The sequence below is a fragment of the Xenopus tropicalis genome, chromosome 8 (genome assembly GCF_000004195.4).
Source record: "Xenopus tropicalis strain Nigerian chromosome 8, UCB_Xtro_10.0, whole genome shotgun sequence".
In the NCBI taxonomy this organism is placed as follows: Eukaryota; Metazoa; Chordata; class Amphibia; order Anura; family Pipidae; genus Xenopus; species Xenopus tropicalis.
The window spans coordinates 34,288,893-34,313,006 of record NC_030684.2 but is presented as its reverse complement, the minus strand read 5'-3'; the positions used below and the strand labels follow the sequence as shown (position 1 = coordinate 34,313,006).

Below are 24,114 nucleotides of genomic sequence, written 5' to 3'. Positions count from 1 at the left end.
ATAGCGGGATGCGCTGGCTGAAGCCGGGCGCTCTGGCTCCTTAAGCAGCTCTGTTCCTTATGCAGCTCCTTGTCCAGCGGCGGCAGGCCCTTTTATAAGGTTGCGCCCTGTGCTTATTGACATCACACGTACGAACGGAGCACAACCTTATAAAAGGGCCTGTCGCTGCCGGACAAGGAGCCGCATAAGGAACAGAGCCGCTGAAGAAGGAGCATGTATGGAGGCATTGTGTATGGGGCAATTGTGGGTACTGTCTATGGGGCACTGTGTATGGGGGTACTGTCTATGGGGGCAATTGGAGGTACTGTGTATGGGGGGCACTTTCTATGGGGGCAATGTGTATGGGGGGGGAATAATTGGGGCCACTTTCTATGGGGGCATTGTGTATGGGGGGTACTTTCTATGGGAGCACTGTGTATGGGGCAATTGGGGCACTGTCTATGGGGTCAATTGGAGGCACTGTCTATGGGGTCAATTGGGGCACTTTCTATGGGGGGGTACTGTCTATGGGGGGACTTTCTATGGGGGGCACTGTCTATAGGGCAATTGGGGACACTGTCTATGGGGGCTACTTTCTATGGGGCATTTGGGGGCACTGTCTATGGAGTCAATTGGAGGCACTGTCTATGGGGGTCAATTGGGGGCACTTTCTATGGGGGGGTACTGTCTATGGGGGCACTTTCTATGGGGGGCACTGTCTATAGGGCAATTGTGGACACTGTCTATGGGGGCTACTTTCTATGGGGCATTTGGGGGCACTGTCTATGGAGTCAATTGGAGGCACTGTCTATGGGGTCAATTGGGGCACTTTCTATGGGGGGGTACTGTCTATGGCGGCACTTTCTATGGGGGGCACTGTCTATAGGGCAATTGGGGACACTGTCTATGGGGGCTACTTTCTATGGGGCATTTGGGGGCACTGTCTATGGAGTCAATTGGAGGCACTGTCTATGGGGTCAATTGGGGGCACTTTCTATGGGGGGGCACTTTCTATGGGGGTGTACTGTCTATGGGGGTGTACTGTCTATGGGGGCACTTTCTATGGGGGTACTGTCTATGGGAGCAAATGGGGGCAAAATGGAGGGGGTGCATTGCTTTCTTCCTGATTTGCAAGCGCCCGAGGAGACCAGCCTTTAGAGATCTTTTTAGAGATTTTTTTTATCACTGCATTGCAAGCTTAATAAGGATAAGGTCATTTTGAACCACCAGTATTATCAATGGCTCTGATAGGCTAGTGGTTTAGGCACATGGCAGCAGTGTAAAATGTTGGAGCTTTCTAACCAAAGCTTTCTCTTTCTTCTAACTTTGACTTCTGCTTTACATATTTCTTTAAATTCATTTTTATTCTCCCTTCTTCTGCTCAACTACGATCCCTTTTGTTTTCTTCTTGCGCTCCACATATTCTTATTAGTAGAGCAACAGATGTGCAGTACAGATTTCACATATTGCTCAGAACTGTTCCTTCAAAAAGATATGTTGGTAAAATAAAGAAGAAGACAAGAGAAAGTAATGGGGTGCAAGAAGAAAACATAATAATATAATAATCGATTTTAATACTGATTAGAGATAGTAGAATTTTGAGTTTTTGAACCACCAACCTTTACACTGTTGCCATATGCCTACATGATAAAGGATCTTTACTGTAACTGTAAGTTAGACCTGATACACACAGGGTTCTTTCATTTTTACATGAAATGTGCTCCACGCATTTTTATAAAACAAAACCTAGTCAGATCAGTCGGCTGGTCAGCACTAGGCAAGCACTGTATTGCTATCCACAATAAACCTGTGATAATATGACAATGGATCATATGACTAGGTTGGTCATATCCATATTTTAGCAAGTGCAATCTGGCCTGTAGACTGAATGGCTTTCTATATGGTCAGCCATAATGTATGATTTTGCCAAACATTTGGTGGACTGTTCTGCTTGTTCAGCCTTATGAGACAATCAAACCACACCAAACACAGAGATACAGAGATGGGCATTTCCAGGTCAGCCAATGTAAACATTCCAGTTTATCTATTGTCTACTCACCTTCCTATGGGAGACATTGCTACTACAGATTCTGTTTAGACAGCCTTTAATCTTATTGTGTGTGGTCTGACATTGCCAGAAATTACCTGATTGGCTGATTGATTTTTTGTATGGCCAGATATTTAATCCTGATGTATGCGGAGCTAGTACAAGGATAAACAGAGATGTATCAGTATAGTACTGATAGGTAATGTTGAAGTAGTAGTCTAAACTGACTGAAACAAGTGTAATATTTTTTATTAGTAGTAGTATATTAGTAGTAGTAGATCCAGATTTAACTCAGTAGTTTTTGAATGTGTATTTACGTCAGGCAGAAGTATCAAGTATAATGGTTATATATGCTATTGTAGTTATGTGTTCTAGTTTGCTACTGCAGTATTCTAATCATTGTTATACATGTATGCCTCGTTGGGTGTTCATTCAGATTTGGTGCAACTTAAATGGAGAAATAAATACCCAAGTATAGAAGCCTTTATTGTTATATTTTAAACTCATTCCACTTCTAAAGAGTTCAAATCTCTCATTTGTTGCCAAGAGCATAAAATGAAATCAAATCCCTCCATAGATCCATAACAACCAATTCTGCCTAGACCCCACAGGCATACATCCTTATTTGTACCGAGTAAGTTGTGCCAGCAAGGAGTTTTTGTCAGGCAGAACTTAGGGCTTTTCCTTGACATGTACAGACAATCTACATATTTATTTATGATATTAAAATGGCATTCCTAATAAGGTTAAATGAACAAAGAAAATGTGCATGGCTATAAATTAGAGTCCTGTGAACTTCCACTCTTTTATAGCTGGAAAATAGATTGTGGAGTCTCTTGTTGTCTTTACAACATTATACATCACTGTGCTGTACTTTTAACATTATTAATGCATTGGTATTAGTCTTAAATAATACAATTCTAATTGCTCAGTATTAACTGCTTATATGTAGATAAAAACGTGCTCTATAAATATATTGCTATGCTGCCCACTTGTCTAGATGTTTGTCATATCCATTGACTTTTATCAGATTGTCTTGTTTCTGTAGCTTAGTTTATTTGCATCCCACAATCTTTCCTTCCAGTTTTCATTTTCTTTTCATGTCCTTTGTGTGCCACTCCATGCCAGATTTTTAATGAGGAAGACCTTAGGATCCCCTTGGGGCCTCCTTCAATCCCTTGGCCCCCACATGGACCTCACTGGTGCAGGAGCGGAGAGGAAGGCGTGTTGGTGTCGGCACCTGCTGTCTATTTTCTATACAAGCATCTTTCTGGCAGCTGCAGTAAAAGATTAACATTAGAATTCAGTGTTTCCATTGATGTCTTTTCAGCAACTACTTTCTGTTCAACCCCCTCCTAAATCCTCAAAAAAAGAAAACTCATGATCTGCTGTATATTCCTGTTGCTACATAACATATTTTTTATTAAAAAAAAAAAAAAATTCTTTTGATAAACAGAAGCAATGGAGGAATGGGAGAGAAGGTTGGATGGTGTCCTAAACTGACCTCAGCAGGACTTGTAATAAGAGCTTCTTGAGGGAAGGTAGATTAAGTACTCCCAGTGGATACCCATAGTGTGTGTGTGTTTTTTCACCAGCAGCTTTGCTTGATCGCTAGGTCTGCGAGGCCCAGTGGCACTGAAAGCTGTCGCTCTGATTACTTTTGGGAATAAGAAGCAAATGTGTAATGTTGTAACCTAATACTTTTATCAATCAACTGAGCCCTTGAAATACAAAGAGCCATGAAAAGCCTTTTAAAATGACCGAGAGCTTGTATTATGGATTAATGTTGCTGTACATAAATGAAAACACTTTTTTTTACCCGCACGCTGATTCCATTTTTTTTTTCCTACTTATTTATACTCCGGCACATATAGTATCAGGATTACGGACTGCTTGGTAACATCATTACTGACTTCTGGGCATGCCACAACTTGTCTCTCTGGTTTTAGCTTCCAATGCTAGTACTACGTGTGCTGTTTATATCATGTAGAACAGGCTGCATTGTGCATTGGATGACACAGACAGTGGAAGAAGCACGCATACAGCATGAAAATAAGAAAAATAAAAAAGTGTGCTTAAACATTTCTTTTTTTTTTTTAAATAAGTTGCTTGAAATATCAAGCTGAAATTACAGCTATGAGTATGATATCCTATGGCTTATTTACATGCCCTGGACACAAATGCAAAAGCACAGCACGTGTAGATGTAGCACCCAGCCTCATCCCTTTATATGGATACAGGGCTGCCGAACAAGGGGCAGTGCCATATTCGTTCAACTGGGACAGGTTTTTGCACCAGATTTTGAGCATTAACATAAGGCTGAGGTGAAAAGGGGTAAAAAAAAAAAACCCCATATCAGTTTGCACTAACTTTTTGCACTTTGCACAATATGTTGTAAATGAGCCCTCTATATATTTGTGTTTAATAATTAAAACAAATTAATAATTAATGCAATAAAAGATGGATGCTACTGCACTTGTAACCCACAGTAATAAATCAGGATGTTGCATTTAAGGGTCACCTGTTTGGTTGTTATGGATTACTATGACAAATCTTGTTCCTTTTATTACATGTCACTTGCCTCAGATAAAGCACAATCAGACATGGCAAAGCACTTCAGCGGTGTGGGCAAGCCACTTTGACAATTCTATCTCAATTTTTGACTAGATCAGTTAGTGACTAGACCATAAACCTTTTAATATGTTAGTTTGTTGTGGGTTCTAATTTGTATGGCCCCAGTTTGAAAACAAAAGAACTAATTGCCACCTAGGGTCATCAACCATCTAGTGGGTTGAATGAATAAGCAGAAAAATAATTAAAAAGATACTACTACTACAACCCATTTCTTTTTTTTTTTAAGTTGGGAGACTTTATGAAATATGATGATAACATTTGCATTTGCAAATCATATAAACCCTATATTTAATTGCAAATAGTACAAAGACAACATAGCAGATGTTGAAAATTTTCTGAATTCTCATATTGAATTTAATGGCAGCAAAATGTTTAAAAAAAATATCGGACGTGTTTAGCACTGTGTTGTATCACCTCTTTTTTTAGGGCTGTGGCACACGGGGAGATTAGTCGCTCGCGGCAAATCTTCCTTGGTGTGGGCGACTAATCTCTGCGAAATTGCATCCCACTGGCGAAAATGTAAATCGCCGGTGGTATGGAATACACAGCGAGGCAACTTTGCCAATTGCGGCACCGCGTATGCCATCCCACCAGCGATTTACATTCTCGCTGGTGGGATGGAATTTCAGAGAGATTTGTCGTGCGGCAACTAATCTTCCCGTGTGCCACAGCCCTTAATGGCACTGCGTAAACATTTTCTGCAGTTGCTGGCAAAGTCTTGCTAAAATAAGTAAGGCCTTCCCTGAAAAAGGCTCCAAAAACTGGTAATAGTGCTTCCCAGATATGCAAGCCACCAGGTCCCCCATATGCTCTTTTAAACTATGAACTATAACAAGCCAGATAGACCTTCTCCTCTTTAGTGGTGTCCATGATTTCCAAAAAGTACTTCAAATTTTAATTGGTCAGATCACAAGACAACTCACTTCAGTCCAACTTCACCGAAGGCTGGAATTATGGGTAGGCAGAAGAGGCACCTGTCTTGGGCACAACGCCGGGGGGTGCCAGGAAGGTACCTCTCCTGCCTACCCCTATCCCATGCTCCCAATCCCCCTTCTGCTTGTCTTTGAGCACAGTCTTTCTCCCCTACCCCGCTAGGTCACTGGTATGCAGGGGCAAGGTGGCCAGCCGAACTGTGTAGGGTGCCTGGTTGGCTTGGCCCACCCCTGACTTCACTAATTTGCCTCAATCCATCTTAAGTTAGCTTGTGCCTTGATAAAGTAGTGGTTTTTCTAGATCACGTTTATACATGGTTTCTTCTTTGCACGGTAAGGTTTTAACTTGCATTTTTGAATCAACAAATTGTGTTTAGAGACAGTGGCTTTTAGAAGTATTCCTGAGCCCATGCAGTGATTTTTACAACAGAATTGTGGGTCTTTTTAATGCAGTGCCATCTGAAGGACCCAAAGGCCACCCAATATTGTTTTTTAGCCTTGTATATACCGAAGATTATGAAATCCCCAAATTCTGTGCAATTTTACATCGAAGAGTGTTCTGAAATTGTTGCAATATTTGCTCATACAATGTTTCACAGGGTGGTGACCCCCTATCCACCTTTACTTCTTAGAGACCCAGTCTCACTAAGTGGCTCCTTATAGCATTACACAACTTTTCTAGTCTTTTATTGGTCCTATGCCAACTTTTTTAAAATGCGTTGCCAACATTCAGTTCGCAATGAGCATACATTTTTCAGAAAACAATAACATTTATCACAAAATCTGATCTGTCTTTGTACTATTTGCAAATAAATATAGGGTTTAAATGATTTGCAAATCATACATTCTTTTTTTTTTTTTTTACATTTACACAGTATCCAATGGAGTTGTACTAATTTTAACTACACATATCTAATCTCACAATCAATTTGAAAGCTAATTATTGGCTGAAACTATTTAAATGTAAATGTTAAATTATTTAAATAAGAGGACGTTGAATGTTTGTTAAAAAACACAGTTTCCCTAGCACTGATGCATTGTTGCACTGCTTGCACACAGATGTTTTCTCATCAGTGCTTTTTGCCAGCAGTGATTCAGTTTGCCTGACTTGGGTGGTGATTGCTGTTGGGCCTTGTTGATAAATGAGCCCTTATGTATAATGTTTACTTGCAATCATATGCGTGCATTGAAAAGCCATTATTTTTCTTCTAAACTTACTTCAGAACAGGGGAAATATATGTACTATGGTTTTTAGACTGTGGGAAACAATTACTAGCCTACTATAGCTGTACACCCCCCCCAATAACTTTAAACTCCCTCCCAAACACCATCCCAGCTTATGTTAGTAACAAGAACAACATTTTCCTAAGACTTTCCTGGGTTGTTGGAGTATGCTATATTTTGCCTGCACCCCTGGATGTTTTGTTACCCATGCTGGAGATTATTGCTGTAGATCCTGCTGTAGATATAAAATGTTTACTTGCATGCAATGAAGAGTCATTATTTTCCTTCTGAACTCCCTTCACTACAGGAATTCATTTTTTACATTGTTCCTTGGTTTTTAGGCCATTGTGAGAATTATTAGAGAATTATGGCTGGCCATGCCCCAGTAACTTTAGACTGCCCGTCATACAACAGCTTATGCAAGATTCAAAGGACAAAAATGCCCTAAGACTGCAATTAAGTGAAATACATCACAATGTGCCCTGGACCACCAGTTAATACTCAATAACTATCTGTCAGCTACTAGGGCTCCTAAATTGACATAGTGACATATTCCTTATCCAACCAATATAGTATGGTTGTAGCCCACTGTAAAAGTATTCCTTTGTTCCCTTTATTTTGAAACAACCAACTTAGGAGTACAGGTACAGTATAGGACCCATTATTCAGAATGCTCGGGACCAAGGGTATTCCAGATAAGGGGTCTTTCCGTAATTTGGATCTCCATACCTGAAGTCTACTAAAAAATCAATGAAACATTAATTAAACCCATTGCATCCAATAAGGATTATTTATATCTTAGTTGGGATCAATTACAAGGTACTGTTTTATAATTACAGAGAAAAAGGAAATCAGTTTAAAATTCTGTATTATTTGATTAAAATGGGGTCTATGGGAATGGGAGACAGGCTTTCCGTAATTCGGAGCTTTCTGGATAATGGGTTTCCAGATAAGGGATCCCATACCTGTACTATGCTATCGCTACTGTCTCTTTGTAATAAGAGCCTGTGAATAGAACCTTGTACATATATTTCACAAGGTCTAGGTAAAGCATGGGTAACAGTCAAGAACCCAACATATTAATGATAAATATACAGTAGTACTTAGCTAACTCACATATGAAATGAACCACAATAATCAAAAGTCTATATTAGCTGGAGGCAGTCAATAAAGGCAAAATAAAGCCAAAATTGGATGTTGGACTTCTGATTGGTGTTTTATCTCACACATCATGCTGCTACTTGTTATACTTGTTTTAGCACATGGCACAACTGAATGCAGAGGAAGAACCCAAGAGCAGGGAAAGTGGGTTGGAGATTGGGCTGATTGGGTGTGTGGACATTCTAAGTAGTCCCAGTTTTGTAATATTCAAAATTGGGGAGGTACAATTTTAGTATGAAAATGCCAGTAAGGCCTGGAAGTTACACAAATAATATATTTCAAAATAGACTATGACAGGTTTTTGATGAAAATATCTTTCTCTTGCTTACAAACATTGTCATATAACAACATCCCTATCATAAGTGTAATTACGGTAATTTTAAAAGCATAAACGTATAAAAATATTTACCAGTTAAAGATTATATAATAGTCGTTACAAATAGTAGAGGTAGCTATGCTCTCAGCAGTGTTTCTATTTTACCTAAACCTTTTCTCAGGATTGTGGGATTTACTGGTATCGTTAGTGTGTTATTTATGCAAGTACATTTTTTTAAAAACAGGATGTTTTTATACTACCTACTTCATCAGATTAGAGCTTCCTGAAAGTTTGTATTGTGAATTACAATCTCAAGATTACCACTGTTCATAAATAAATAACAATTGAAATGTTTTTTCTCATTTCTGGTTTTTATGGACCTGTACCCTACCTAGTAGGGATAGGACAGCCATGGAGAATGAATCTATTGCGTATCTGAGATGCCAGAAATCCTTTCAGGTTCCCCACAATGCTGCCTCTTGTGATAGGGGCCAGCTGTTTTCGGATGATTTTTTCCACATGTAGTGGGAACTGGAGATTTCTCTGGTCTTTAAGCAGCAGGTGCATTATTGAACACATTACAGGGCAAAATCCCGAACTGTGGTCTGTAAAGATTACATTTGGTATTCCGCTATGGCTTGCAACATAGTAAATTAATAATAAATATTTTACCAGACGAAGGGGCCTCGAGCTCTAAAAGCTTGCAATGTATTTTTATTGTTAGCCAATATAGGTATCACTTCTATAATACTTTTGTATTTATTTGTTTTTTATTTATTATTTTTGCCACTAGCCAACCAAGTTTTTGTAATTTACAGCCTAATACAAAGACAGTACATTTGAGCAAATAAGAAGTTCAGCTGCAAAGGATATGGTGAATACTGTAGTTCAGCAGATACATTACGCAGTCCCTGGTTATGATTTTACTTACTGTCCTAAGCTTCCAGCAGTGTTAATAGGGAAAGGGGTAAGACCTGTCATCCTATGTAAATGTAATGAATTTAAATTGAAGTTCAGCCTATTGTTTATCTACTTCAAACCTGGTTTCTGCTGGAAGCTTTGTTTGACATTATCATGTAATTAACTGTGAGTTACTAGTTTATTACCATGTCTACTAACATTTTTATAATCAGCTGGATAGGCATTAAAAACAATGACACACGTAGCATGTCTAGGTGTTTTGTTGCCAAGGTATTAAAACACAAAATTGCTCCCCATTGACTTCTCCAGAAATCGGCTGGAATCGTTGTGCTGATTGGTTAGACAATTTTTTTCTCTGAAACGTAGTAACTTGAAAAAAACTACAGCTGATTGCAATTATCAGTAACTGGGACATAGCCAGAAATAGCAGGGCTTCAATGCAAAACCCCATGAAATTAGCTCTTAATTTGATCCAAGTGTCCATAATGCTTAACCACTTGACTCTGTTCATTTTTCTCAATGCCAAAAAGATTTCTGACAGGGTCGGTGGAAATTCCTAAACATAAATGGCCTTATTGTCACACCTATCAGACAGTGTTTCAAGAATGGAATTTATCGCTAAGAAATTTAAACAAACTGTTGGCACGTACCAGGGGTGTCCTTTCTTCCCCTCTTATTTTTTAATCTCATTATGGAATCCCTAGCCGCCAAGATTAGAGCCATGGCCTAAATCAAACCTGGCAATGATAAAGAACACGAAATTGGCTTATTGCCAACTATGTGATGCTGTATATTTCAGACCCAGAAGATGTGCTGCCAGTTTTACAAAAAAAGTTTTAGGCAACTTTTGCAAAGCCTTACTTTATAAATTAAACTTTTCTAAAACCCAGTTGATTTTCCTAAAGTTCAAGTGGACCAATGATATATTAATTATATAATGAGACCCAGGAGGTGTCTTGACCTCTGGCAGTCTTGTTAATTCTAAATAAGATTAAAGGAAAGCTTTACCCCCAGAATGAATCTTTATCCAACAGATTATATATATATATATATATATATATATATATATATATATATATATATATATATATATATATAAATCAGTAAATATTGCCCTTTTACATCCTTTCCCTTGATCCACCATTTAGTGATGGGCTGTGTGCTCCCTCAGAGATCACCTGACAGGAAATAATGCAGCTCTAACTGTAACAGGAAGTAGTGTAGAAGCAAAAGGCAGAACTCTGTCCGTTAATTGGCTGATGGGTCCTAGCATGTATGTGTGCCTTGGCTTGTTTGTGTGCACTGTGAATCCTATGATCCCAGGGGGCGGCCCTTATATATAAAGTATATTGTTATGAAAATGGTTTATTTAGATGAAGTTTTACATATGAGCTTGTTTATGCAATATATTATTATAGAGACCTACATTGTTTGGGGGTATAGTTTTCCTTTAAAACAGGTCTCCAGAAATGGGCAATATTTTATCTATCCTGGCCAGGTAGTCAAAATGATGATATTTCCCCATATTCTGTATGAACTTAAAGCCTCCCTAACCCTATAACAAGATAATACATTAAACACCACCAGATAGCAATAAAAAGGTTTATATGGGGAAATAAAAGACTCCGACTTCATGTAAAACTGCTGCGAAAAGCTGGGATTCCCAAATACATTTTATTGCTATGCTGCAAATGCCTTTGAGCTTCTTCATGGTTTATAAATACCCAAACTTTTAACCACCATATTGTGACCCTAAATAGCACAAAGTTAGCTTAAAAACAATTCAGACAAATACTGGCAAATAATGACGCTTTTTTTTAAGAAAATTTGTGTCTCATGACTATCACCAATACGGCCATCATAGTTTCCAGTACAACTGACCTTATGCAGTAGACAAAATCTGTTATAGCATCTATATGACAGCAATCTATGTCCATAGGACTTAATTTACATACAATGTTACAAATGGATTATGGTTTACAAAAGGAGGAATTCAGTATCAATACCTTTCCATACAGTATTGTGTATTTCATTGTTTATTTACTGTTCACTTGTCTAAAACAAACAATTAGATAACACTATAGAGAATTAGCAAACAACTAACCCTCAAGGCAAAAACTCTTTATGCTCTCGGTAGAATTAAGGTGGCCATACACGCACCGATATTATCGTACGAAACCTCGTTTCGTACGATAATCGGTGCGTGTATGGCATGTCGGCGAGTCGACCGATATCGCAGGAAGCTGCCGATATCGGACGACTCGCCGATCGGACAAGTTTGAAAATTTTGATCGGGCGCCATAGAAGGCGCCTGACCAAAATTCTCCCTTCAGAGCTGAATCGGCAGAAGGAGGTAGAAATCCTATTGTTTCTACCTCCTTACCTGCCGATTCAGCCCTGAATGGTGTGTGGCGGATCTTACGATGTTTCGTGCGACCGATGGTCGTACGAAACATCGTCGGATCGCCACGTGTATGGCCACCTTTAGAAATAAAATACTCCACTCAAGAATGGAAATTATCTTTTTAATCTATAAAAATATCATAAGGGGATGATTTAATAACATTCCAATTTGATATTTTACAGTGATTTGAGTTTCTGCAGCAAAAATTGTGAATGAGAAACTCAAATTTTTCTATAAACTTGACATGGTATAAATTTGAATTAAACTCGATCATTGCTGTATTTATAAAATGTCACGATAATGCTTGAATTGTTTGTATGTAAATGTTGAGTTTACATTCGAAAATCACGAATTTTTCAAATTGAAAGCATTGTTAAAACTCGAAAAAGGTGGGTTTAAACTGACATTCGTTTCCATGAATCCTCTTTATTTTTCCCAAACAGGAATTGCTCCAGCAGCCATTTTAGGAGCATTGGCACTCTTGGAAAACAATAATGTGTTTAAGTTTCACTTAAAACTGGTGAAACTGAAAACAATGAGGGGATTAAGTTCCCCTTGAAAAGTGTGAAATAGAAAACAATGAGGGGATTAAGTTCCCCTTGAAGCTGGGTGAAACTGAAAACAATGAGGGGATTAAGTTCCCCTTGAAAAATGTGAAATAGAAAACAATGAGGGGATTAAGTTCCCCTTGAAGCTGGGTGAAACTGAAAACAATGAGGGGATTAACTTGTCCTTGAAAATTTGTCAAGGGCAGGCTGTCACTGACTATTCTATTCCCCTACTATTCTAAGCCTCCATAGGACTCAATGGTACTCGACAGATCAAACCTGTCGAGTTTTCTTTTTAAAAATAAAAAGTAAATTAAACATTATTAAATCACAAATTATGGGAGTTATTTTCTGGGGAACAATAATGAAAAAATCAAGTTCTGCGAAAACCCATTCATAAATAAGTTGTCTTTTCAAGTTTTTAAGAGATACAATTTTGCATTTTTTCTGTGATAAGCACACATCTGAGTAAAAAAATACTCAAAAATTTGTAATTTTGATAAATCTGCCTCTAAATTAAAAGAACCACAGGTAAATTTTATAAACCGCCATCTGAGCCCAAGCACATTATATAAAATGTATCCTAAAACAAGCTAAGGGAAGCTATTGTGGACCTTGTCATTCATGAAGGCTTTTATATGCAGGGTTGGACTGGGCCGCCAAGAAAAAACCCAGTGGGCCCCCAAGAAAAAACCCAGTGGGCCCCCAAGAAAAAACCCGATGGGCCCCCAAGAAAAAACCCGATGGGCCCCCAGTCTCCATCCCTGCCTTTGCTTCCCTGGCCACCGGTGTCCCTCCCCTGATGTGTTTCACTGACGCGCTCAGGGAAGGACATCGGGTGGGGGCAACTGTGGGTGGTTAAGAGGTGTGCGGCGGGGGCCCCTAGGGGGGTGGGGGGACACACCCGCCGGGGGCACCTTGGGGGCGTGGGGCCCCTGGGACGGCAGCCCCCAGTCTGACCCTGAATAAGTAATAAGCATTTACAATTAAAAGGTACATGATAAAGGACATTGTTAAATGACATGCACTGTTAACTGGATATAAATATTGTTCACTTAGATATTCCCTTAAAAAGGAGTGCCTGTAAATGAAACTCTTATCAAATATTAAAGCAGTTTGTAATGGTACAGTCCAGTAATTTATGGGAAAATATATATTTCAGTTTTTACATGTTTTTGCTTGCATAGGAATGTATAACCAGATGGTTTTCTTTCACTCTCAAAGCAGCAGGTCTGTCATGCTTTATGGCATGCAGATATATTTAAAAAACATTCAGAAAACCATGGTCTTCAATCCTGTAAGGAAACTATGTAATTAGCAAAAAGAACTCTGCATCATTTTTAAAAAGATATGTATTTTTATAAAAACTATAGACATTTAGCAGAGCTGGCCGGCACAATGCAAATGCATTGGAAAAAATATGTAAAATTGGGAAAAGCTTGACTAATTCACCAGAACTACAGTGCTCGGAGTTAAAAAGTGCCTTATACTTGTGTCAATCATCATTATGACCAGTGATTTTTTCTTTCTTGCAGGAATTTAAAGCTAAACAGTATCTACAAATATCAGGTGGTGACCATGTCTGGCAATAAAGAGAGTGAGCCGTCCCCAGAATTGGTTTATCAACATGGAAGTGGCTACTGTGGTGATGGAATCATCCAAGAGTAAGAGAGGTTAAAAAGAATGGTGCATTTTCTGAAAGGATGCATTTAACTTGTTGCCTTACGTTTAGAGCTTTCTGGTGGGCAACTGGTCCTGAAATAGAAGAATAAAGAACACAGTTGAATGCAAAATTTTGGGCACCCCTTGCCAAATGATATATTTAAGTCATTTTTGTGCATTTGGACACCCTTACACTTGTCCAGTAATAAGCACTGTTTCTATAAGGTCTTTAAGCTTAAAGGAGAACTAATGGTTAACTAAAGAAGTAGGGTAGAAATGCTGTGTAAAAAACGGCGAGAAAATTCGCCACACATCACCAGGCTTCGCCGTGTAAAAATGGCGTAAAAACGGCATAAAATCGTTTGTTTTACACAGTTTCTCTTCCACCGGAACTTATGGAAAATAACGGCGTAATATCTGGCGTAATATCCGGCGTTCAGATGGCAATCTTTTCCATTAATTTTACACAGCTTTTTACTCCATTTTTTCGGCAAATTACTTTTACACAGTATAATAATTACGCCCCTAAGTTTTGGGTTTCTGTACCAGCCCAAGGCAACCACAGCCCTTTAGCAGGGAAGATCTGTGCCCCCAAAGATGCCCCAGTAGCTCCCCATCTTCTTTTCTGCTGATTCCCTGCACATGCTCTGTGCTGCTGTCACTTACTGAGCTTAGGGACCCAATCACAATATACTGGATCAACTAGAATATATATAGGCAACCTAACTAAGGGGTGCCCACATTTTTTGCAATGCTATTCCATTTAACAATTGCCCATATCCTGACAATCTGAGAAAAGGTTTACAGAGGTTTACAGAAAAAACACAGAGGCATTAGAATATAAAGTAGAACAGAGGGGTATTTACCTTAAAGTACATTGGATGGACATCTATATCACCCCCATTTTTATAAACTACATCACAGTGTCATTTTTCAGGGATAAGGTGAAAGTCACACACAAACTAAGAGCACTTTTTCTTGTTGGTCATGGGCCAGTGAAAGTAGTTTGTCAGACAAAACCTTTTTAAAAGCCCTTGCCATTAAATTGCTGCGGTTCTAATTAGGCAAAGATGGAACGCAGGTTACTAAAAAACATACATGTGCTGCAATAGTTCCTAAATCATAGTTGTCTCCCTCTCCAGATCTCTAAACAACGAGCTTGTATCTCAACATTGGGATTCTGGAATTCAAGGCAGCCTTCTGATGACATGACACAGAACCCACTAAATCACATTCTTTACAAAGGGCAGGCGAGATTGACGAGATAGACACCATTTTCAGTGAAAAATGCCGACCTTGTTATCATATAATATCAAACTTTTTTTTCAATTCCCTACATTTGCCAAGGGTTTGATGCACTTTTGTTTGTAAACCCCTATATTACAGCACTCAAATGGTGCACATTTTCAATTGTGATGGCATCTACTATACATGGCAGGGAGAGGTTACATAAAACAATGGCACCATTTTTGCTACAAACACTGCACTGTAACTATGGAAGGGAGAGTTAGCCCCAGTTTCACCGTTATCAGAAGCTAAAGGTATCCTTCTCTTGTAGGGACCTTGGAGAGGAATGTGATGACATGAACAAGCTGAATGGTGATGGCTGCTCATTCTTTTGCCGACAGGAGGTATCTTTTAACTGCCTTGGTAAGTTCATACATCTCAGAGTCATTTGCTACTGATTACTATTAATAACTAAAATATCCCTGTCATCACGTCTTCACCTAAATATATGTGAGCAATTTATGGTGCTTAGAGAATAACTAGCAAAACTACATATTAAGGTCACATTTTATCCTAGGGTTATATTTGCTATTTTAAAGGCATATATACTGGATACAGACGTATCATTAAAGCACTGTATACAGGCATATTACTTGAGTGTTTTGATTGCTAATAAAACAGAATTGTAAAAGTGAAATGTATGTATACATATGTACATATGTATACATCTTGAAGCAATTCTGTGCCACAATATCAGTCAGCTTATTTCAATGATATGCCATTCCTGAGCAAGAAAAAGAATGCTGAATGTTTTCATTTTGTTGCAGCTAAGGGCATATTTAAAAGGCTGTGTTATATATTTTAGGCAAAAAAAACAGTTTGTTTCACAAGTAATTAAAATTCCCCACAGCAGTTTTGAAAAATCAACTTGACATTTCTCTTTGCATTGGTGTAAATTCACATCTCTTCTCCAGGTGCAGTCAATATTCTCCAATTTACCAAGAGCACAAGAATTACATTTCACCAGATTCAGGCTGGAGAATTCCCATTATAAAGACAGAGCAGATACTTTTTAATCGCATTATTTACCCCTCCTCCTCTTAATTTTCCCATGTACGTCATTTCTTTATGGTGAAGACACTTACAGTAAGTGGATTTTTCCCACTACAAATGTATGGGGAAAATACACTGGCGAGTTTTCACCGAAAATTTAAGCCAAGAGAAACATTTGCCAAAATACAGTTGAAAAGAGATAATGTGGGATCCCAAAAAGTAACAAAAAGAAATTAAAAGTTAATTTATTAGGACAAAAGGTATTGTCCTAATGAGTTTTGTGCCTATTGGGGCACTTACTCGAGTATAATACCACCACAACTCACAGAAAGATGACCAAAGTGGCTCCAAAGTATGGAGTAATAAAGTTGGACAGGTAAGGGAAATTCTGCCGAGCTGCGAGCCACAAGGATTTCTCATACAATGAGGAGCAAAGTTCTTTCTCTCCTCTCGCCAAAAGAAACCCGTATGGGAGCAGCAAATTGAAACCTTTCTCTCACAACTATTCTATAACTTGCATAAATCCATTATATGGATATTTTCTATTAGTGGCAAGGTCATGGTCTGCCACAGTCTTCTCTAAATGGCAAAAACTAGTGCATAAGTTTGTTCATAGCCTGTATGCCTGAGAAAAAACACTAATATGTAGGATAATTTAAGTCTAAGTTCTCTGTAACGTATACATTTCTTTTATGTGGATTGAAGGACTGACCTTGTTGGCTGTAAGGGTAGCCGTAAGCATTTCCTAAACAACTCTCAATTTCTCAATAACATTTAATTATTAACTGTAAGACAAGCAGAAAGTCGGTTGTTAGTTATTGTGTGTGGGAAGAAACGTACCATTCTGGTTTAAAATCTAATATCATAATGCAGATCGTAGGTCTAGCTAGCTGGCTGTTTTTCAGTCTGGCTGCTTCGTTTCACCAGTACTGCTCACGCACATTCAGGCTTAAGGCTAAAAGAACTATGAGTTTACAAATCTTAGAGCCTAGTATTTATTATTCCTTATATATCGCTGACACATTCTGCAGTGTTTTACAAAGATTATACATCAGTTTTGGCCCTGGTTCACTATGTTCAGTTTTAACAGGAGCCAAAGAACAAACTGTTTTTGGAGTGTAGGAGGAAACCAGAGTGTCTATAGGCAACCCATGTGGACTTGGGGAGAACATACAAACTCCTTGCACATAGTGCCCTGGGGGGCATTGAACCAAGGACCCCAGCAATTCAAGGCAGCAGTGCCCCTCTATGCTGACCACATAGTTCATAAAGCTGTTATTTAGCTAACTTTCCTAGGAAAACCAGCAGTGGTTAAAGACCAGATATCACTGCGGATTGCTTCCGTTATATTACTATAAAAGGTCTGTGAATAGGCCCTTGTTTTTGCCTAAAAAAGATTAACTCATCTTGCTTTTTGCTGATGATCTGAAACAAGTATTAGATTGTGGTAACATATATTTTAAACAAATGTAAGTAGAAAGTCAATTACAAAGGTGCCCAGAAGAGAACTCTGGATAGACTTTTTGGGGTCTATAACTACTTTAATATGAATATAACATTATACCATGTATTTTTTGGTTACTTTTTGTTTAATGCTAACAGACATTACCTCACATTTATGACTAAGACTTCCATTTATTTATCTGAAGCTACAAGCCAGTGTGCTAAATCAGTAGGGGTTCTGTATTGTTAGATGTGCTAAATTATTCTCATACAATAAGATCAAACAAACTATATTGGAATGTTGGAATGAGTTTTAGTTCTCAGTTTACCTCTGGCATAGAATAAAATACTCTCATGTCACTCACCAATCTGACTTTCATTACTGTGTTTGGCTGGTATATATGTCTTATAATGTTGATAAAATGTTATGCCACCTAAGAACAGACTGAGCTGAGTCCTAGACCACCCCCATCTCCTCACTATTACTAATAACTCCTTTCAAGTTAGACATGTTTAAGACTGCAGCACTTGATAAAGAAAAGCATAGCAGCTTCATTTCAACCTAATTTAAGTGAATAATGCAGTGGAAAAGGAGATCTGCCTGCTCTGTCTGGAAGGCTGTTATCTCTACATTCTCCATTGACATCATCTAATAAGAATGAGTGGCCAATAAATATTTAGATAAAGCATAAGATCTGTGAAAAAGGACATAATAGAAGATCTGTGTTACTTAATGCAGTCAGGGCCACTAGTTTATTATAGGATACTAGCCATACAATGAATTGAATGTTCTCCTCCCTCACAGCATCTCTGGCTCTATTATTGACAGGTACACTTTGTCTCAAGCTTTGGCTAGGTTTTTTAGATGGTTTGCAGGCACTCATAGCTATAACTTAATTAGGGTTTCTTTTGTTTTCCCTTGGCCCCCTGTAATCTGATAAAGCTTTAGCAGCCTATTTCCGGGGACCTGCATGTTTACTCAGTCAGGCTGCCCTGGCCTTCACAGAACAAAATCTTAAAAAGAAGAAAAGCCAGGCAGGGTTGATCATCTTCGTTATTTTTCTTCTTTTAGCAAGCATAATGGAATCATGTTCAATAGTAAGGGTAAACGCTGAATATTTAGAAATCGAGGGAATGCTGGCAACAAAACGAACATGTTTATTGCAGCTGAAATTATTTAATTGCTAAATTGACTTTTCTATAAGATGTATGCACAAGTTTAGTAGTACATTGAATTTCTGGAATCATTTTCTCATCATTTTAGAATTTTCTGCAACAGTCATTCTTTTCTTTATTTAATTTTCTCAACTTGAACCATAGTAAAGGAATAAGTACAAAAGGGGGAAAACTGGCCTCCGTCACAGCAAAAAGCAAAAGGTTTGCCAGGTTTCTGGATTAGACAATTTTGATACGTTTTTTAAAATGCCTAGCAAAAGTTGTCTTTACTTTATGTGTTTTTCCTTACAACTATTTGTAGTGGCTATTCATTGAAATGTCAGAATTCTGTCTGATTTTTATGCATTTATTTGTATAGTCCCACAAATATACGCAGAACTTTAAAAGGCGTAAATCTATGTTTAAGTGCTAGCACACAGTTGGGATGAGGTCCCTGGCTTAAAAAGCTTACAATCTATTTGGAAGAGGAGACTGAAAACAAAATGCAAGCTAAAGGGAGAAAAGTGTGCCCCACCTTGCTCATTCAAGCAGTACTTCCATATGAGGTCTGGCAGGATAATAAATCTAGTGCATGGTGCAAAACACAGCACCAGAGAAAACAAGATAGCCCTATCATTACCATCTGCCATAGGTGGTAAGTACAGGGCCTATTGCAGCTTGTGCCCCTTGGTCCTCCATAACTTGTCCAGCTCAGATTAGGGACAGGACACAGTCAAGGCAATGATTTAATGATTGGTGGAACATAGGGCTGGGCACAAAGTGAAAAAAACACAGATTGCACCCACTTTTTGCATTTTGAACCTTGCCTGGACATAGTAAATAACCCTTTAAATCCAAGCTAGGAATTACTTTGAAAGACAGGTAAGATGGTCAAGCAGCCCATTATTTTCCAAACAGGAGCTCCAGCCCCGGAAAAAAACATTGACCTTGGATTTCCTTGGCCCTTGCTCTAAGTGACACTACTAGACTAGAAAGCTGGTGAGAAACCAGTTTTAATATAAACAGGAATAAATAAATACCGAAATGTCTAGAACATGTAGGTGCCTTATTGTGCCTGGTCAGCATGCTGTGATAAATTGCTTGGAATTGTGTGCATGGTTGCTAGTAAACTTTAGATGTACACTCAACCTAGACCTGGCGAAGGTTTATCTATCCTATTATCTATCTATCTATCTATCTATCTATCTATCTATCTATCTATCTATCTATCTCTCTCTCTCTCTCTCTCTCTCTCTATCTATCATCTATCTATCTCTCTATCTATCCTCTATCATCTATCTATCCTCTATCATCTATCTATCTGTCTATCTATCTGCCTATCTATCTATCTATCTATCTATCTATCATCTATCTATCTATGTATCTATGTATCTATCTATCGCTCTATCTAGCTATCATCTATCTATCTGTCTGTCTGTCTATCTATCTATCATCTATCTATCTATCTATCTATCATCTATCTATCTCTCTATCTATCCTCTATCATCTATCTATCCTCTATCATCTATCTATCTATCATCTATCTATCTATCTATCTATCTTTATGCCTATCTATCTATCTATCTATCTATCTATCTATCTATCTATCTATCATCATCTAATTGTGGCATAGGTATAAGTTATCAATGGGCAGTGCTGAGTGAAATTATTAATAATATATGTTCCTTTCTTTTAAAAACCTAAGAATTTGAATTGTTTCTCAGTTAATACATACATACCCTATGAACTGTAAAATGGTCATGGCTCAGATTTCTTACACAATACTGTTCATCTATAAAAACATAGACCGCTTTATGCTTTGATATTGTTACTAGCACCGCTTAGAACTATGAATACAAAATGGGTGGTTTAGGTGACCCTAGGCCAGCTTTGATATTCTACATTATCACACTAGTCAGTAGTCTAAGATAACCAGTCTAAAACTGCAACCAGATGTGACTAATTAGAATATTAGTCTTATCTATTAAAAGAAAGCCCAAGGCTTCTATTGCTTATGCAATGGTCATTAAAAAATAGCTTATATAATGATCAAGACACCTTTGGTATTTTAGGGATGTTGAATGTTTATGCAGCTACAAAAAATAGAATACAAACACATTAGTAAAGAAGAAAGGAAGTTATGGTTGAGTACAAGGTTGAGCTCACCAGAAGGAAATAAAGAGCCAGGGGGCTTTGCAAGAATGCTAAATATGTAGTAACAGAGATAACACAAATTAAGGTGAACTCTGGGAAACAGGGCCCTCTGTGGTACAGAGGGAAGGTAATTATGAAAAGCAAATATCGTCCAAGTCTGGAGTTGGACTTAGTTTTGTTGAAAGATAAAAGGCAAATGTACTAATCTATATCAAAGCCTTGGAAGCAATGATGAGCAATTTGGTCTTCTAAGCAGTGCCAGAGAAGACAGGTTTGGAGGGGTTAAGAATGCTCCATGAATTCAAAGCTCTGAGACAATGCTTGCACATATTTGTCCCTTTTTCTCGGACGGATAGTGATGTGGCATGAAACCTGTTGTTGTTGGAACTCTCCCTATATAAACAGAGAAGCTTAAAAATAAGGTTTTTGTCTGGCCCTTTGTACTGTTATATGTTTTCTAAAATACATATATTCATCTGTGTATAAAAGAAAAATAATCTGCTGGTCAGTTCTGTATTTAGAGCAGAATAACAGGAAGCTAAACTAATGTTTGCTCTCAGTAATGTGGCCACTTTTTAAGGACTTTAAAGTCCTGGCACATAGATGTCTATGCAGTGTTCTGTTTTGTGGAAGGATGCCCATGTCAGATAGGTTCATATCCTGACTGTCTGGTTCCTGTAGCCAGAGACCTGAATGAAGTATCATTAGGTGACTTGGCCATTGGCCCCTTTGTACCTGAATAGGATTGCTGTTGACCTGTGCATTTCAACGGTGAGACATAATTTGAAACTGACCTTTTCTAGTTTGTCAAGGAAAGAATATTTATGCTCTCATCAAATTGTAAAGCTATTTTGCTGGCTGAAATTTGAGGGTTTTTTTCAGTTACAGACTGGTTGAAATAATGTATCCTGTTTTCTCTTCTGGTGGACTATGTATTAGCAAAATTATTGTTTTGACATAGGATAAGCTGTACTTGAGCTCTGTGTACTGGGAACGAGGCACACCAACCTGTTCGGAAATCAGGAACCTAGTAAACTGGGAGTAAAGCCATGCTGGACAGTTTCTGTGTCTTTTTGTACTTATCCTCCCTAACACACTGCTAACCTTGGCAGGCATATTTATAGGGGTCCTGGGCAAAATTAAGAACAAATTAGCCTCTGTTGAGATTACAATGTAACCTAGACTGCAGCAATTCAAAGACCCTTTCTTTTGTTGTGGAAATTAATCAATCAGATTGAACAGGTTCCAAGTTTTCATTTGTCAGGGACACATGATCTTATCAAGATCATATGAGATTTATCAGAGCTTGAAGAGGAACATTTGGATAGTAAACAAGGTCCTTTCTTGTTTCCCTTTCCTTCATAAGTCAAAACAGTGCCCTCTGGTGTAGACGAAGTCAGGGAACACTCTGCTCATTACATTGACATTGAATAATATATTTTTAAAAATAAAGAGCAGTATGTACCAACATTTAAAGACATGCCATTTATTAACTGGGAATTAGGAATGCGCTGATTTAAGGTTCTCTGAGTAGGGAGAAAATAGAAATGTTAAAGAGAATGGATTGCCTCTTATGGAAGTATATTGTATCTCCTTATGCTATGGAACTCTTAAGTTATTGTAGTTCAAAGCAGTATTGATAGCATTGTCAGTGTTAAGTAAGTAAAAAAAAAGTAAAAGGTTTTCTATAAGATTTAATAAATCAGAACCAAGAGAAATGATATAGCTCTTATTGAAAAGTTTAAACTTCATTTTTATCAGTAATTAGGACATATGTTTTTATGTATGGTTTAAATGATTGGTTAGCCAAGGAAATAAGAGTTCGTACCTGGAAGTAAAAACATGTCTATCCCATTGCAGATGAGCCCAGCAGATGCTATTTTCATGATGGTGATGGAGTCTGTGAGGAGTTTGAAAGAATGACAAGCATTAAGGACTGTGGTGTTTATACACCAAAAGGATTTCTGGATCAATGGGCATCAAACGTCTCAGTCTCACACCAGAGTGAACAGCTCTGCCCAGGGTGGGTTGTGATTGGTCAACCAGCAGCAACACAGGTATGGTACTAGGCATTCATCCAACCCACTAATCTAGATGACTATATTCACCATTAAAGAGAGTTGGACTTATAAGTAGACTAGCATTGCTTGCTTTTTAAAGTAAATATATTATTTCCCTACACTGGCAAAAAATTGCCTGTTTAATTCAGAAAGACTACTATAGTGCATATAAATGAGTTGACATGTAGCTACTGAAGCTGAAAAGAAGAAAAGGAACAGATTACATATTAGACAACAGATAAGCTCTGTAGAATATTATGGGTTCAATTCCTACACACAAACATAAACAGTGGTCAAATGTAATTTATAGCTCTCTACTGGACTACAGGCAGTACCTCTCTGGGAGTGCCCATAAGTCACTATATCTACACCAACCATCACACAAGTATGTCTCACAAACTGTGCTTTGTGTTTGTATATGTGCCTGCTGCCAATGAGATCATTTCTATCCAACTGCCCTATGCTTTCAGATACCACAAAAAAAGCCTGAACAATAGTTCCAAATCCATTATCCTGTCGCCTGTTGAAAAAAAGCCAAGGTGGCCACCAATTTAGATATGACTTGGGGTGGCCCATTAATCAACATTCTCACTTTCTTGATTTTATTTTTCATTTTGCCACACAAATAAAAAAGGGTAAAAAAAAAACTTGGAAACCTCTAAAACCACGAAGCAAAGAACGTTTAACCAGTTGAAAAAGGACAGCTGCCCTTGACTTTCATATGATTTTGACATCTTTTAGATGGTGTATTTTTACTTTAGGAGTTTTGATGGTGAAAAAAATCTGAGATTTGGAGATTTCTCAAAACAGTTAATGTAGTCTCTATAAAAAGTGAAAAATAATGTGTTAGTACAAAAAAAGGTTTGATATATTTGATGCGTCATTCATAATAACATGATTTAGATTTTCAAATATAAAAAATTCCTAATGGGGCTGTTGACAATGTATTTAACATTATGATGATGTATTATTGACATCATAGATGAGATGAGGTTAAGGATGAGGTCATAAAAAGTTTCTCACGTTTTTTATTTTTTACCTTGGGTATTTTGCTTTCATTTTTGAACTGTGCAAAGTTCCCATAGACTTTGGCGGTAAAGTCAACTCATATTGAGACTTCTTTAGTATAAAATATTATCCGGGGGTAATTTGATGTATATCAGGATTATTAAGCAATACATATGTGCCAGTTAC

The 24,114-nt window shown here is 37.9% G+C and overlaps 1 protein-coding gene and 1 long non-coding RNA gene across 2 annotated transcripts in view; one reads left to right on the top strand and one right to left on the bottom strand.

Annotated features, from left to right (window-relative positions):
* Positions 1–24,114, top strand: part of pappa (pappalysin 1) — a 160,439-nt gene that overhangs the window by 58,759 nt on the left and 77,566 nt on the right. The window contains exons 8-10 of the mRNA XM_002935204.5: positions 13,702–13,830; positions 15,387–15,478; positions 22,721–22,917. Of these exons, the coding sequence (XP_002935250.1) occupies positions 13,702–13,830; positions 15,387–15,478; positions 22,721–22,917 (418 nt within the window). The remainder of the gene's footprint in view (positions 1–13,701; positions 13,831–15,386; positions 15,479–22,720; positions 22,918–24,114) is intronic.
* Positions 1,153–22,805, bottom strand: LOC116406671. Its single transcript, XR_004219734.1, has 2 exons — positions 22,689–22,805; positions 1,153–3,303 (listed from the first exon to the last, which is right to left on the bottom strand). It is a non-coding gene; the product is annotated as an uncharacterized LOC116406671 (long non-coding RNA).